General features: G+C 39.5%; 1 protein-coding gene across 3 annotated transcripts; it reads right to left on the bottom strand.

The window, feature by feature from the left end:
• Positions 1–1,801: 1,801 nt before the first annotated feature.
• On the bottom strand, positions 1,802–14,456 carry LOC103696507. Of its 3 annotated transcripts, XR_005508784.1 has the most exons (4): positions 13,458–14,440; positions 12,016–12,552; positions 11,729–11,903; positions 1,802–2,397 (listed from the first exon to the last, which is right to left on the bottom strand). XR_005508784.1 is itself a non-coding variant. In XM_039119779.1 (3 exons), the coding sequence occupies exons 1-3, from the start codon at positions 14,265–14,267 to the stop codon at positions 2,380–2,382; spliced, it is 1,365 nt and encodes a 454-aa protein (XP_038975707.1). In that variant the 5' UTR covers positions 14,268–14,456; the 3' UTR covers positions 1,802–2,379. The 3 variants fall into 3 exon arrangements, 2 of the variants coding, with proteins under 2 accessions (XP_038975707.1, XP_008776386.2); XM_039119779.1 differs by lacking the exon at positions 11,729–11,903 and having other exon boundaries at positions 13,458–14,456; XM_008778164.4 differs by lacking the exon at positions 1,802–2,397 and having other exon boundaries at positions 11,600–11,903.
• Positions 14,457–17,120: the final 2,664 nt, after the last annotated feature.

Below are 17,120 nucleotides of genomic sequence, written 5' to 3'. Positions count from 1 at the left end.
CCCGTGCAAAGGGCCCACCCTCCCACCTCTTGTCAGCTGTACAACTATCAGCTCATCATTCTTGCTTTTTCTGATAACTTTATTCCAGTGTCTCCATCAAAAGAGAAAAACTATCTTCTTTTATCCATTTCTAATGAAGGTAAAACATTGGAGCAATATTATCTAAAGCCTGCTCTAAACTAACAGAGCAATGATTTGAAAAACCATCACCACAATTTATTATAATATATCTATTATCTATTATATATATTTCAAATAAAGGCTCTTCATTTGCCATAAGGATGCTGACAGTAATAATACTAATATTAAGGTATTGATTAACATTAAATTTATTGTTTAACATGCAAAAAATATTTTTAACACCGGCATTAATGTACTCAACCTATTATTAAATTTTATTATTTAATGTGCAATAAAAATTTAGCTATTGAAATCTTTTATTTATTATAATTTGTTATATTGTTATATTGCATTTTAAGAATAGTTAAAAAAAGAGAAAAAAAAGGCATCTCATATATCGCATGAGAACGGTATTAATAATGGACATTTCTGTATTAAAGAACAACTTGTGAAGAGTTCATTCACTATGTGGACCCTGGCACTAATAGCGAGAGTTTCTGCTCATCTACTAAGAGTTCTCAATTCATAATTTAGATGCTGACATTAATATGTTGACCATCATTAAATTTATTTTTTAATGTGCAACAAAAAGTTTGCTTTAAAGCTTTCTATTGATTATAATTTGTTATATTATTATATTATTTTAAAAATAGTTGCAAAAAGAACAAAAAAAAGCTATATCTTGCCCTTCACGTAGAATTATTATTAATGACGGGGATTTCTAAATAAAAACTTAGTTTGTGCAAAGTTCTCTGTTCAGCATATGAATGCTGATATCAATGACATTGGTACTAATGACTGAAGTTCCTACTTGGCTACCATTAAAATTCATTGCTTAACATACAATAGAAATTTGGCTATTAATACCTTCTATATATTATAATTGGTTACATTGTTGGCAGCTAGTTGCCCTCAAGGACCTGAATTATGAACATCAGGATATGGCACATAATTTCAATCTGCCAAAACAAATGGTATGCTGAAAAAACAAAATAGATCAACATTTACAGCTTTGGATAAATGCTTTAAGACAATCATTTTGCTCATGCCAAAGAATAATGGCTCTACATAGTTGAGGAATGATGCCTATGGTGCCAACTGCCAATAGAAGCGCAGAAGACTTCTAAAAAGCTCTTCAATTTGACAGGTTAAAACACGATAGCTAAGTAGATTTTTACAAGAGAGTTGCAAACTGAAATACACCCTCGAGATTCCCATTGTCAATCAAGAGGTCACATACATTAGAATTAACAATTCCTTTCCTTGATTTTCCAATCTTCATACTTTGAGTAGTTCACAATTTCTATGCAATAATCGCACAAAAAGGGCAAGGGAGGATGACATTTTTTAATTCTCAGATGGATTGGGAGATGGCCCAAGCAAACACCTCAAGAAATGGAAATCAAGGGCAAAAGATAATTAGTTTGGCCAAGTTAAATAACAGTAGAAGAGAGAAACTTCAATGCCAAAGTGGACAGTCAAGTAAAGCAAAACGTGATGACGAAATCTGATGGAGGCGGCAAAACTGTTGGATCAACTAGAACAAGGCAATAAAAGAAACAACTATGGTCAAATGGGTACCTGAAAAACTGATAGAAGATATTATTTTCACTTCAATTTCGCAAGCTTCAGATCTCTGAAATGGTGTTCCTGCTTAGATGTAGCACAGCAACAAACTGAATTCACCAGACAAAGGGAACGACAGATATTTATCTATAAAAGCCATAAGAGTTATCATACAAAATAAACTGCAGCACATCCAAATTTCTATCTGTGCACATTTAGGCACTCATCTAAGAAAAAACAAAGGAGCGAGCATCTCTATTTATGCACAAAAACAGAGACCGCGAGCATGCTAACTCCAATGAAAATCTAGATGCAGAAATATACATGGGGCCACTCTCAAAACTGGCTTCAGTTGTTATGGCGACAAGCTGACGCCATCATTAGCAAGTAGAATATGGCCGAGCCATCAGGATCCAGGCATCATACTAGCTCCTGTCTATTCCACTTTTGCTAGTTCATCTTATCTTTGCTTCAGTTTAAGTACATTTACACCCTCAATTGAAGGTTAACAAAACAAAAATCGCCTTCCCATGAATGTACTCCATCTCCTCTCTGAAACCTCATTATATCCGGATTCTGTATCAAGTAGTTCAACATAACAAACATGTAGGAAGACTCCAATGTACATAGTGAGCAGGGTTCTGAACAATCCAACTTATATTGCCGAAGGACAGGTACCAAATCTGGTCATCTTCAAGGATTGGAATTTGCCTTAAAGCAAAATTAGAAGATGGAACCAAATATAATCAGGAAAAGGTATACAGTGATGACAAGCAGTCACCAAAGCAAATGATCTAACAACAATGTTAATCATGTATAACAATAAACAAACAAAATGCTTAGATATAAAAAAATAAAAATGCCCAGAAAACCATTAGTTTGGGTATAATTGAAAAATATGTAGATAATGGAAATTTTTTGCTCCGAGTTTGAAGTTTCAACTACAAAAAGTGATTATTCATCATATTGTGTGATGTTGTTTCTTCCCATATTCTCAATAATTCTTCAGCTGCTATAAAGTGATTATTCATCATATTCTGGTTCTCGTGTGTAAAGATTTTACTCCCTACCATGACAACTCTTTTGTATATAACACAACTCCTCAAAGGTGAGTGAAGCTGCAGTACAACTATGATCTTCTATAAATTAACTTCCATTTTAAGATCACAGAAATACACCTCTTCTGATCCATCATAATTATAACTTCAGGAAAGATACAAAGAGTATATCAATTGGGCGGAATTAAAAGAGAAACTCTGATAACTTCCAATCTCAAACATGCTGATGGGTGATGGCTTCATGGCCATCCATCAAATACATCCTCATGAATCATTCATGTTCGTCACCCATGCTATTTCATAATCTAGAAGTGGGAAAGAAGGATAGGAAGAAAAAGCCTAATTTCAAACATGTTATCAAACATCAGATCACCATCATTCATGATATACTCCACTTGAATAACTGATGTCGATTGCATTTCATGGGACAGAAAAATAGAACATGTTGAACATAGTAGAAACAAGAAATTTGGAATCTTTTCTGATAAAATTGGGAAAGATAGGATGACCAATGGGTATTTGAAGGGACTGTAAGAGCTGTAGCAACTGAGAAAATGTTATAAAGAATCAACTTAGTATATGCATGTACAACGAAGATTTGAGTGCACTCAAGCGAGGTGGAACCTTAATCCTTCCTGAAGGATATAGGAAGAGGCGAGGAAGACCTAAGGTATAATAAAATAAAGGCATGAAATGACATCAGAGGTAGCACTGAACCATTCATATTAGAGGAGGTTCTGGGTTTGAATCCTGGTTGCAGAGATAAGGATCAAATGAGGGATTCATGAAGTTGATTGCAAATAGTTGGGACAAGACTTGACGGGTATGTTGTGGTTATGATCGATGATCCAAAGCCATCTATCAGATACTCCCTCATGTGGCAGTCACCCAAGTGCTAAATAAGTCAAATAAAAGAACTATACCAAAAAAATACATTTAAAAAAAAAAAAAACTAGGCAGCATTTCACTGTTTAATTGTATGATAGCCATTTCCCAAATATCTTTTCTTTAAGGATTAGTGTAAATTGCGCATGCCAAATTCTAGTCTTTGTATAAGTCAAATCAGCACTTTACATACTAGGCAGAAAATAAAAATCACAAACTTACCGTGATTTCTAGTTATCAAAATTTGGAATTCTGAATTTTCGCTTAATTCAGCTCAAAAAAAGCTACTCCTAGCTTGAACTCCCATCCTGATGCCGCTGTAACCTTCGTGGATCGGTGTACTTTTCTTCATATATAGCTATGCATGAAATCCCTCAATGAAGCCCAATAATCTGAAGATGATTGTTTCAATTGTTAAACTGGCTCCATATAACCAGATCAGCAGTTATATGGACTCATCACCCCTCAGTTTAAACTCCACATTCCCAACAATAACAATATTTGCCATGGTTTACAAGTGGATGAACTTCATTTGAGTGTGATTTCATATCCAAGACAGCTACCTCTAAACTCTGAGCATGAGTTGGCTTCTGATAATCATTATTATTCCCAGCATTAAGAGGTTCCATCCAGTTATGTATGGGTTAAAGTTAGAGAAAAGCCCTCGTTTTGCTTTCAAATCAGAGGGTAGAAGACCTTACCCTGTTATTTTCATCCTTCCATTGGTTTCCCTGTGAAACACTTCTAGTTCACAGTTCATTCTAATGAACGTGCGCGGTGTGCTAGACTAGCTTGGGGCAGTCAAAACCATAATATATTGACTATATACGTAAGGTGATGTGGGGTCGATGCCCCAATAAAGTGGACAAGGGGTTGATTTGGGATCAAAAAAAATAGAAACCAGAGAGAAAGAAAAAAGATGTTGGGGAACGGAAGGTGCATAAAGAAATCATAATCATTATGTAGGTACACCTCGATACAAGATTGATTCAATCTCTTCAAGAAAGAAGCAAGATGGGTATCGCTCCTTTCTACGTTCCATGCACAAGCAATTGTCATCCGCTTTGTCAGGAGGATGGAAGCCACACTGAATGGCAGGATGAATTCCACCGAAAAAAAAGACACGAAACTCCATGCTCAAACAACCTAGATGTCCATTCTTTCAGCAAAATTCGAGCCAAGGTCGGTTGAACCAACTCGAACCACCTGGTTTTGGGTGTACTGACCTGAACTAGCATGGTATCGGGTCGGTTTGGGGTTCGGCTCAATAAAAGGTCCAAACCGGGGTGGTTCCACTCAGTTCAGGTCAGTTTGGCCTTTTGGAGCCTTCCCCTTTTTTTTCCGTCTCCTTATTTTTATTTCCCTTTTCCTTCCTACCTTTTTCTCTCCCTTCCTTTCTTTTTTCTTTTTTCATCTTCTTTCTTTCCTTCCTTTCTTTTTTTTTCTTCTCCTCCCCCTTCTTTCTTTCCTTTTTCTTCTCCTTCCCTTCCTTTCTTTCCTTTTCTTCTTTCTTTTCTTTTTTCCCCATTTTCTTCTTCTTTCCTTCATTTCTTTCTTTCCTTTTTTTTCCCCTTTTCTTCTTCTTTCTTCATTTCTTTCTTTCCTTTTCTTCTTCTTTCCTTCATTTCTTTCTTTCCTTTTCTTCTTCTTTCCTTCATTTCTTTCTTTTGTTTTTCTTCTTCTTTCCTTCATTTCTTTCTTTCCTTTTTTTCTTTTTCTCTTCCTTTCTTTCCTTTTTCTTCTTCTCACAGACACTATTTGAGCAGCCATCGCTCAAAAACTTCAAACCAAGATTCGCCGTCTTGGTACCGGACCCTGTACCAGTGTCGCACTAGTACAGTGTCAGTACAATATGGTACGGAATTTTTTTTGCCGTATTGAGTGTCGGTAGACCGCCCGTACCGGATACCGGTACTAAACCAGTACAGTACGGTACGCCCCGTACCGACCAGTTCAAGCCGGTACAGCATACCATTCTTCAAATAATCATAAATCATAATGATCTAAATGCATCATGTACTCTGATCGATCTATAAAGATAATATTACAAATTTGAGCATCTAATGATGTAACAATAAACACAAAACTTTTGGACTTTAATGTTCCAAATTACTGCAGATGTCGCACCATTTGTTTTTCTTTTATATATATAGGTTGTTATATTAAAAGATCTAGTATGTATGCATTTTGTGCTTTCAAGTGGTTTTATCTCTAATAGTATTTTTTGCTAATTCTATTGCAACTCTTCGAGGATTAATAGTTGTAACTTGAAAACACTATTGAGAATGATCAAAGTGCATGATGACACATAAATCAAGTTTTACCAAGTCTAATTTTTATTTTCATTTATTTCTGAAGGAGACATCATGGATCAGTACTGCTTAAGTCCCTTTAGACAATGTCGACAAAAAACCTTGGAGCTTTTAAAGCTTAATGATTTTTCTTCATATTTATTAGCATGGTTGATCATGTACTCTAAGAGTTAATATAGTATTACTTTTGGGTTGTTCTTAAAAGCTTTAGATGCCATCTATATACAATTGCAGTTTGAATAGTACATATATATATAATAACATAAAGTGTACCTTAGAATTTCTAATTACTACTATTGTTTTCAAATTTCAAATTTTTAAAATGCCTAAATTTTCTAATAGGACATTTATTAAGCACTTCAAACATTCATAAAACCTTAATTGGGTACTTTGAACAGTAATTGAGGCATAATTTAGTACTTTAGAAGTACAATCCTTAAAAAATGAAAAAAAAGCCAAAAAGTGTTGTATTGGTATCAAGAGTGTCGGCATAGTATAGTACCATAACATGCCATAGCAGTCACGAACCAATACGACATTCGATATCAAAATAGCGGATTTTGATTCATGTTACTCCCCAAAAGGCAAGACACGCATCTGTCATCAAGTCTTGATCCTTAACTCTACTGTCAAATGTGATAAGATGCTCCCACCCAAGGTACGGCGAACTGGGATACCAGTCGGCGTACCGGTGGTGACCCGGACCGAGTCGGTACCGCTTCGAGCTGTACCAAACCGGTACCAACACTACAAAAAAAGAAGCAAAGCCGACTCTTAAATGCCGAAGCTAGGGAAAAGCATCGGCAAATTTGTCTCCCGCGCCAAATTTTGCCGACGCTTCTAATGAGCATCAGCAATTTAAAAGAATCAACGACGCTTAAAAGCGTCGTCATAGTCCTCAATTGAAAACACGCTGGGAAGCGTGGGAACTGGACCTAGGACGACGTTTTTACGCGTCATTGTTCTCCCCGACCTACAACGACGATTATAAGCATCGGGCTAACACGACGCGTATGAGCGTCGATCTTAGACGATGCTTATAAGCATCGTCGAAGGCGAGGACACCTCCCAACCCAGCGCCCGACCCCGATCGAGCCCTCATTCTGCCCTTATTTCTCCTCTCCGACGCTGCCCTAGCTTCCGTCTTGCTCCTCTCCGGCGCTGCCCTAGCTTCCGTCTTGCTCCTCTCCGGCGCTACCCTAGCCCCCCCGTCTTCCTCCTCTCTGGTGCCGGTTGTCCGACTCCAACCTCCTCTCCGGCACCGACCGACCCCAACCCCCTCCGCCCGAGGTATTTTTCTTCTCCTCCCTCTGCTCCCTCCTCGCTTGTTCTCCTTCTCCGCCTCCTCTTGTTCGTGTGTTCGTGGGTGTTTTTTCCTTTTTTTACTGATTCTCTAGCTTCGCCTCCACCCAAGGATCTCCTTCTCCTCCCTCCTCTCCAGCACCGTCCGAGCAGCCCTCAAGCCTCGATCGAGCGGTACCCCTCCTGTCCGGAGACCGACGTCGACCGACCGGCCTGAAGCAACGAGGTAATGCATTATGCTCTTGTACTGTTCTTTCTATGTGTGTTTCTGTTGGATTTAAATTTTGTTATTTGAGAAAGGATTAGACATCCATATTACAGATCTATTATCTAGTTATCAAGAGCTGTAATGGGACCCAAATCAAGAAATATTGTCCTTTGTTGGTTGCTGTCTTTTCTTTTCCCTAGGACTATTCAATTATACACAAACACACATATGTACAAATACATATGTGTGTATTTCTATCTTCTTGGATTCCAGACTCTGGACAATGTGAACTATAACCCGCTCTCATTTTATGCTGCCTTTCGGTTTCTCTTTGATCAGGGGGTTTGTAGTTTTCCTGTAAGCGGTGTGTGTGTGTGTACAGACCTGCAGTCCTTGGTCCTCAGAGCATGGACATGGTTCAATCTCATAATTGAGATCTTCAATTCATGTCTCTCCTGCATTGGGTTCGTATGGTCTATGGTTATGGTGATCTGAATTTTATGACTGCAAGACCTTAAAATGATTCAATTGATATGGTACTGCTTAGATATCTTGTGAATCTCTTCATTGAAAAATCTAGGCAAAATAAGATTAATGAGCCCGGCCTCGAGATTGATGGGATGCATGTCTCTGTGCCATTCATTATTCACTGTTGCCAACTCATACTATAAGAAAGCTAATTGTCGTAGTATCATCATCTCTTATGGATCCACTTATGATGTCTCTATCATTTTAATGTCTATGGGGTAGACAAGATTGGAGGGATCAATTAGAGAGCCAATGGCATGTCTTGAGAACATGGGCGAAGGCACTGTATCTTTTGAGGCCCTCATCATGACCCCCTTCTTGTGTAGGCCATCCCCTTTATTTTTAGATGTGAAGACAGAATCTTCTCCTTGAATACATGTTGTTCATAGCTTTGTCTAGCCAAGTTGGAGAGGAACATGCCCTTTGGAGATTCGGCACTTGCCAAGAAATTAAGAAAGGCCTCTTATAACTTTGATAAATTTGAAAAAGGTATGTTCTGACCCCTTTTTGTGTAACAAGATTATAGGGTGCGTTGTTTCCCCAAGTTCTCCTAGCCTTGAGTTCCTCCAATGCACATGTTGTCTACCAAGTGTTGTTGTATGTCTACGCTACACCTTGGACACTTCACATCTTAAGTGCGGTTCAACTTTCCACATTTGTGTTTCGGCTGGCAATATTTGGAGCATAATTTCTCATTTTTCTTAAAGAAAACTATAATTTTAGGCCCCTTTGAAATTCTCATATCCTTTGTCAGAAAATTCTAAGCTGATTTTAAAATGACCATCCAGAGTAACATTCTTTTTGAAGCAATAATCTTAATCAAGAGCATTCCTTATCATTATTTGGATTTGGGCGAAACAACCATGCAAGCAATTGAGTTCTGGCTCCTTATCATTATTTGTGAGCATTTTCCCCAACAAATTCTCTTCCATGTTAATCTGAATCAGTAGGCCTAACAGTTTAGTAGTCCCGCATTATTTGGAATGTTACGACACCCAGCGGATAGTCCCGCATAGAAAGCATATGATGATAGGCATCCCGAATTTGCTTCTGATGTTCGCAATGTTAGGCTAGGTTTAGCTACTGATGGTTTAATCCATTCCGAACGATGAGCTCAACATATAGCACTTGGCCAATTGTTTTGATTCCATATAATTTGCCACCATGGATATGTATGAAACAGTCTTCAGTAATTCTGTCAATGGTTATTCCAGATGACAAGGGCCCAGATAATGATATTGATGTTACATGCGGGACCCGATCCGCTGCGGGAGCGCGCGCCCACGCGGTTCCCAATACATGCGGGTGCGCTGCCCCGCGTGCAGGACGCAGTTCTCCGCGCTTCCACAAGCGAGGCCACGCACCCAGGCGTGCTTCACTGCGCATTTGCCCGTGCGTGCATTGCCTAAAGCGCGAGGCGTGCTGCTCCGCGTGCGGGAGCGCTTCCCCGCGGGATGCCGCACGCACGTGCGCACTTCCCCGCATGTTTCCCTGCACATAGATGCATTTCTCCGCTCGTTTCACTGCACACGGGCGCATTTCCCAGCGATACCCCTCCTTTTCCTTCTCTTCTTCCTTCTTCCCAAAGCTTCTCCTTCCTTCTCCTTTCTCCTCTCTTCTTCTCTCTTTCCCCCCTCTCCTATGAGCAAGGAAGGGCGAACGAAGCTCTTGGGAGGGGGTGATCCTTGTCGGGGTGTTCGGGAGGGGGTCGACCCGAGGCCCGGCCTCCCTTCTTCTTCTCTTCTTCTTCTCCTCTTTCTCTTCTTCTTCCTCTTCTTTCTTCCTTTTTCTTCCTCTTCTTTCCTCTTCTTCCTCTTCTTCTTCCCCGCGTGTACCGGTGTGAACCGGTCCGGTTTGCACCGATACAATATGGTACCGGTCCGAACCGGTCCGGTTCGCACCGGTACGCTGCGTGAACCGGTCGATTTCAACCCCCAAAAAGCCGAAACCATTTTCTATGGCGGAGCCGGACCAGTCAGGGATCGGACCGATCAAGTCCAGTACGTGCTGAACCGGCCGACACGGGCTAGTTCAGCATACCATGCTCCCACCATCTCTGTAGAAGACAAACGCATCTTGAAGTAGTAATGTCATCTGATGTGTTGAGAGAGTGTCTTATAACTGCTCGTCAAACCCTTTTATACTATGAGAACACTTTTCTCGCCTTCTATGCAATCAACTGCTACAATCTCATTGTTGGGCAATGGGGCATAATCACATTGTCCAGTTAGTTTTTTAGTTAGTTCTATTGGTTCATTTTCCTAGCTTTGGTGAGTCACAAAATTAACATCTATGTTTCATTTCCTGAGGCTTCTGAGTCAAGTGACTTTGTCCGGACAATATGATTCACGACAAAGTCATCTCCTGACATCATATGCGTAGCACAAGTCACTCATGAATCTTTAAGTACTATAATTTGAAAACAAGTAATCTCTATTTTTTCTTTGTTTAAGAGTACTGCATTCAGACAATGAGATAGGGTACCTATGGAAAATTATAAAAAACATGGCGCAATGGTAAGTTACCCCACTGTGACCTGGATGTCACAGGTTTAAAATATGGAAATAACCTCTCTGCACACGAGGATAAGGCTGCGCACATCTGACCCTCGCAGACCCTGCAGTAATGGGATCCTTGTGCACTAGAATGACTATGGTAAATTATAAAGTTCAATGCCAAATGGAAGTGAAGCTGAGCCGGTCCAATTCAACCACTTTAGTCTCACCTAGATTATCAAGCATAACCACCTGCTACACCACTAAATGCCCTAAACCACTATACGCCCTAAATAGGATCACATGCAACATGTTACCCATTCCAAGCAACCTTTCACCTCTCGCACTTGTGCCTCTACCTTCAATGTCACTATAGATAGAAAAGAGTCGTTGCCTAATAATCTAATCTCTAATCATTATGTCTATGCCGAGAGACTAAAGAGGTATATGATATATGCAGTAAAGATATAATGGAAAAACCAACCTGATATAGGTCAACTTGTCTCCTGTTAAGCATCATTGACTGAAACTAACAGCAGGACATTATATGTAAACAAAATATAGAATGGAGTTATTATCAAAAAAACATGGGATACATAACAGTCAGCATTGTTACAGGGTTGTAAAATCTCAGAAGTCTATACATCTCTAAAGTCAAACTGCATCCTGGTAACATGTGCCCCAATAAAATAGTAAAAGAGTAAGTATCTTCCATTATTAGAAGGTGATTTTAAAATAATATATTGATGTATAGGCATGTATAAGCACTTAAGCAACCACATATATTATACAATATGGAGAGCAGCATCTGATCAATACCAATCAATGATAGTAGTATTTCCATAACCAATATAGGCAAATTTTATCACCAGCGTTAAAATATCAACCCTTCCCCTTCGTCTATAGACATCAACATTTTTGTATCTTTAGATCTAAATGTTATCTGACTGCTAGACTTTTTAGCCTGCTTGTATAGTCAACTACTGCTTTTTAAGATCTCAAACTATAACACAAGAATAGCTAGGGCAGATTTTCTCAACTGTCGATGCTTTTTGTCTGTTTATTATACCTTTAGCTATAATGTTTTCCCAGTGTCGCACAATAGAATGAAGGAAACAATATAAAGGACCAACAATATCAGTAAATTCCAAAAAATCAACATCATATATTAATATGACTACAAAAACTTACTAACATAATAAGTTTTACACAAAACCTGCTATACAAAAATAAGCTACCACGTTGTAGGTTTACCTTAAGGTTAACAAAAGGGACTTCTTAGGTCTCATACTCAATAGACTAGTTTTATTCTCAATCCTAGCTATGGTTGCATAGCAATCAACTCGTCATCTTTACATTTTCTAACATCAATCTTCATAACCGTGTCAGTGGAGGAAGGTAAAACATCACAGCATTGTCGTCTTGGAGCCTACAGCATACAAGCAGAATAATGGCATGAGAAACCACCACTCAATCTATAATACAAGATCTAAAATTCAATGGACCAAACAATGTATACTCCAAACCATATGTCACAATACCTGCCAAATATCATGATTAAGTTGCTGTGAGGACACTCTGATCTGTTGCAAATTCTTTGTTGAGCTCATGCCTTGCAGACAATCATTAGTAACATGCCTGCTGTAATTGCTGTTGATTCTATGTCTACCAGAAAACACTCTCTCCAAAAAGAAAATAGCCGGTCTTTTACATGGGTCCCTTGGAAACTCCCTTGTATTAAATATATAAAAACCAGAAGCGATATTGCGGTTTCTTCTCCATGGAGCAAAAGTCTGTTGCAAAGAGAGAAGGTCAGGAAGAAGTTGATTGCCTTCAAACACCTGAACCGTATAACCCCAGGAAACTGAAACGGTAAGCATTTTCAAGCGGTCATAACAAACAGTCTGCTGTAAAATCCTGGCTGGATCCACATTTACAGCTTCAAATAAATGCTTCAAGGCCATTGTACGATTCATGCTAGGGAACAATGGCTCCACATTGTCCAAATGATGAAGTGATACCAAAGGGGCCAATGGATGTGCAGACAACACCCCCAGAAGGTCTCCACGAAGGTCAACCTGGTACGTATGAAAATGACTCAATAGAGCATCCACCAAAATGATGCAAACTTAAAAATGCTATTCTTTATTCTTTTCCCAATCAACAGAGCCCAAACATTCAAAGTAGAAACCTTCTTTTCTTAATGTCATCCCTTAGTTTTCCAATATTTCCTTAATTTTGGGTGGTTTAAAATTTCTAGATGTATCTGGAATCTGCAAAAGAAAAAAAAAAGGAAAAATAGAAATATCTAGTTGCCAGGAGGATACATGTATAGAGATGACCTAAAAAGAAATGTTGACAATAACAAAGGAGTGATAAGTTTTTTATATAGTATGGCCAGCAAAGTAGGTCCAAGCATGCAAGACTAGCGATGCAGAGATGACAATGATATAATGACCGTGTAGCAGGGGTAGAGAGCGATCATTGAATATGTTAAAGGACGCATAAATTCTGCACCAATCAAGGACAAAGTGGTAGTGAACCAGCTAATATTTTCCAGGAATAGAGGACAGCGAACACAAGCATATCATATTTATTCTCTATTTTCTTCAATCGACAGTATATTGCGTCTCGGCTGAGCTGTTGATTCCTTTTTCAACCATTAAAGATAGAGTTACAAGAGAACTGCAAAATTTCCCATATCTCAATCGAAAGCCCCATCAGAAACACTTTGTTATTTCTCAATCAACAAAAATTATAATAAGAAACTAAGTTACATACAAGCTTAAGATCACACATCAAATAGTGAGAACTTTGAAATACTAGAGAACTCAATAACAAAATCTAATATTGACAAGGCCACAGAACCCCCATTAAAAAGGAAAAAATTAAAAGCTAAGACACAGATGGACAAAGATTTAGCATCCAGAACCACAAAGTTTTGGATAGATAAGAACTCAAACAAGTTGGGTTTGGAAATTACCTGATGGAATCCGGGCTCATAAGTCAGGCCGACCCCTAGTTCGGTTATGCAGGCAAAAATCCTAGCATCGCTGCCATATAAATGGGCATACCTCACAAGGCAAGAATCCAAAACCTTCGCCAAAGCCCTCGCCAATGGGTAGCTGATCGCAATCCCCCCTCCCCCGAATGCCATCCCGAAAGAATGCGCCATGTTCTGCGTCAAGCCCTCCGACCGACCCCCGACGTAGTACAACCGCTCCCAGTCGTACTTCGCTAGCGTTCCGGCGAGATTCTCCGGGAAGAACACCGTGTCGTCGTCCCCGAGCACGATCCACCTCACGTCGCCAGGGGCGAAGCGGCCATCGACAGCCTCGACGAGCTCCTTGGCGATCCGGGCCACGCGGACGGCCGATCGTAGGCCGCCCTTGAAGGAATAGGGGAAGCGGGAAGCATCGGCGGAGACGCGAGTCGGAGGGAGGGTCGGATCGTCGCCTACGCCGCCGCCGACGCCGGAGTCGAGGAAGACGAAGCCGCGCATGAGGGCGGGGCGCCACCAGAGGCGGAGGTAGTCCCGGCGGCGGGGCCAAGCGCGGGCGGAGGAGGCTATGCCAAATAGTAAGTGGTGGACGGACGTAGCGCCGGCGGTGGCGAGGGTGGGGGCGGCGGTGGCGAGGGTGGGGGCGGCGGAGGAGGAGGATGCGGCCGGGGGGCGGAGTAGGGGGTTGGGGAAGAGGAGGAGGTAGAGGAGGAAGATGGTCATGGAGAGAAAGAGGAGGGAGCGGAGGAGGGAGGAGGAGAGGGATCGGACGGAGAGAGGAATGCAGGGCATCCTCTTCCCGGGCTCGGAGGGTGGCGGCGGGAGGACTGGAGGGCGGCGAGACCGCCGGTAAGCAAAACAAGCGGTGGTCGGATCCAGTTTTTATTCTTTTACCAAGGAAAGTTAAGCGGTCCACGAGCGCGGACAAAACTTTAAGAACGCTTTAGTGGAGTGGTTTCTGCCACCAGCCTGTGAGTTCACCACACTCTTGTATTGCATGGGGTGGCAAAATAGCCATTTAAATTGAGTTCAAACTTGGATGGTGCACCTACCTAACACAGAAGAGAGGAGTGCAATGCTCGATGAATATTCTGGACTTCCGCTTAGGACAAGCATATTTATGTTTATATAATATATTATATACATTAGGTTATTGGATTTAAACTTTTAATTATTATTATTTTTTATCAATGAAATGTGAATTTAGAACCAAACCATGTTTTGAATATTTAAGCTCCAATTAATTTTGTTATGAAAGAAAATATCGAGCCGATCAATTAAGCACAGTTCAATTTGATTTAAAATCAAGCTCCAATTGAACCTGAAATAATACTTAATAAATCAAGTTTGAACAAAGCTGGAAATTAATTTCAAATCAAATTTAATCATGTCCAAGCTCAAACAAGCCCATTTCAGTTTCAATTCTAGTCATAGCAAGCCCTATATATCTATAATCTATGCATAACATTGAGGGTTGGATTGGGCTTGGCCAAATTGGATTTCCTACTACTGGGGTGGTGGTGGAGGCCAATGGAGGAGGAGGTAGAAATAGAGAGAGATGGGAGCTAGGGTGAGGCTGCAAGTGAAAGGGAGGAGGTAGTGTTAATTGATAGAGGAGGTAGAGATCAAGATTTCTCTCCATCCCGCTTTTCTTTATTTTCTTATTTTAAATTTTGCTAAAATATGCATAATATTACTTTCTAAAATGTTGCATAAAAGTTTGATATTCCTAATCAGACTAATTTTAAGAAGTAGCAAGCTCGGCTTTGGCTCAATGTCAAATTGGCACAATTGATTTGACCAAAAATCTCAATTAAAACCTAATAAAAATTGGATGAGCTAGGCCAATTAGGGTTAAACTGTACAAAGCTAATTTTGAATAGGTCTACATGAGGTCTATTTTGATATACCAAAAATGGAAATATACATTTTGACTCCTCTAACTTTTAGTGAAAAACACTTTGCCCCCAAAACTTTCAATTAACACCATGAAGATATTTTTTTTCAATTGCAATGTGATCCAATCATCATCTATAGCCTCACAATATTAATGACGCAAAAGGACTAAAATGCCCTTATTTTTTCATAAAACAGTTAATAATGTCAAGAGTCAAGATGAAACAAAAGGGTTCTCAATATTCCTCCCTACCCTACCTAAGTCCTAAATTGATGCCAAAAGGGACCTAATCAAAGGAAAATTTGTTGGAATAGGAACTTGGAAATCTTCCAACAAGCAATGATTTCTATGCTTGAGCCCTAGACAGCCATTTTCTAGATCACCGGCCTGTCCAATAAAAGGCAAGTGCTCTTTTTGCCTAAAATGTTGTTTCTCCTTTCAATCTAATGCACCAACCCTCACATAATGTAGTTCTTGCTTGTCTTAAGGCTTTGATTTAAGAATATGCCTTCTTTTCTCAATTATGCTTAGAATGTTGGTTGTGAGGATATGTGTTTCCTGTCTATGCTATTTATCCTGGGATTATCAGTAGATTAGCCTATACTAGGTCCAATTTAAGGATTTAGTAGCAACATACACATGTAATGCACAATAGAAATAAAATAACATAAAAGTTCAAAAAAAAAGGGATAAAAGAGATAACTAATATGGATTAGATAATGTTTGTTTTTATATAGATAAAAGATCTTTTATAATATTTTTCTCTTGTTTAATGATGTAGAATAGATATGTTATAATATTCTCATCAAGCTTGCATTGTTGTTTATGGTGTACCATTTTTTTTCGAGATTATGTTTATGATGTATATTGTGATGTGCTCTTCTTTGTCATACTATTTCAGACCATGTGTTGTCTGCATGCCTTGGGTTGTGGTTAACTTGCAATTGAAATACTTTGTGTGTTGTGCCTATGGTTCTTGTTGTGATTATAGATGTGGTCTCTGACTATTGTTTTGCTAATTCCTTTGTTATTATTCGATAGGCAGAAATACTCTTCTCTTTGTTGTTTAGTGATTCCTTGATTATTCTATCCTCAGAAAGTAGTTTATCGAATCATGCTTAGTGATAATGTAATGCGGTCTCTATTTTTCTGTTAAGTAGGTTATTATTTAGTGATAATGCGAAGCTAACATATGGTTTTGTGTACCCTATTTCAAATTTTGCACTGGTAGCAATATAAGATGGTCAATTACCTTTTTACTCTGCGGTTATATCATGGAGGCTCCATTATATTCCTGTCCACAATGCACCACAGTGGTGGTTTTGTAGTAGATGAGATGAGCTTAATTAAGGTAGAAATGGTCAGCAATGATTTGGGGTATAGCAACTAGATGCAATTCTGCTACTTAGAGCTAAGGAAGGTATTCGAAGAGGAATTGCAAACCTTAAATGATGACAGGGATGTAATTAAGATGTTAAATGATATGAAGGTTATGGGAATGCTCAGTGTAACAATCTATATAAAGCATAGGGGTGGATGATGTGGAGCTATGTCACCAAGTAGAGGCACTTGCAGTCCCATTGAAGATGGTATGGATGGTGAGCTTATTCAAGTGTTCATTGAAATGATTTAGCCTAATAAAGGTGTAGCACGTAATGGTGTCAAGAAGACCAAGGGAAGAAAGCATTGGAAGCGGGTTAGGGGCCTGATGTCATTGTTGAGCAAACAAGTACAAGAGGGTGATCAAT

This window comes from Phoenix dactylifera, unplaced genomic scaffold (genome assembly GCF_009389715.1).
Source record: "Phoenix dactylifera cultivar Barhee BC4 unplaced genomic scaffold, palm_55x_up_171113_PBpolish2nd_filt_p 000612F, whole genome shotgun sequence".
In the NCBI taxonomy this organism is placed as follows: domain Eukaryota; kingdom Viridiplantae; phylum Streptophyta; class Magnoliopsida; order Arecales; family Arecaceae; genus Phoenix; species Phoenix dactylifera.
The sequence above is the reverse complement of the archived record's forward strand: the minus strand, read 5'-3'. Positions and strand labels throughout refer to the sequence as shown.

Excerpts from the sequence above, each read along its gene's own strand:
- LOC103696507 (XM_008778164.4), bottom strand. The coding sequence starts at position 14,267 with ATGCCCTGCATTCCTCTCTCCGTCCGATCCCTCTCCTCCTCCCTCCTC. Across the intron at positions 12,553-13,457 it reads ATGAGCCCGGATTCCATCAG|GTTGACCTTCGTGGAGACCT; the intron begins GTAATTTCCAAA and ends CATACGTACCAG. Across the intron at positions 11,904-12,015 it reads TTAATCATGATATTTGGCAG|GCTCCAAGACGACAATGCTG; the intron begins GTATTGTGACAT and ends TGTATGCTGTAG.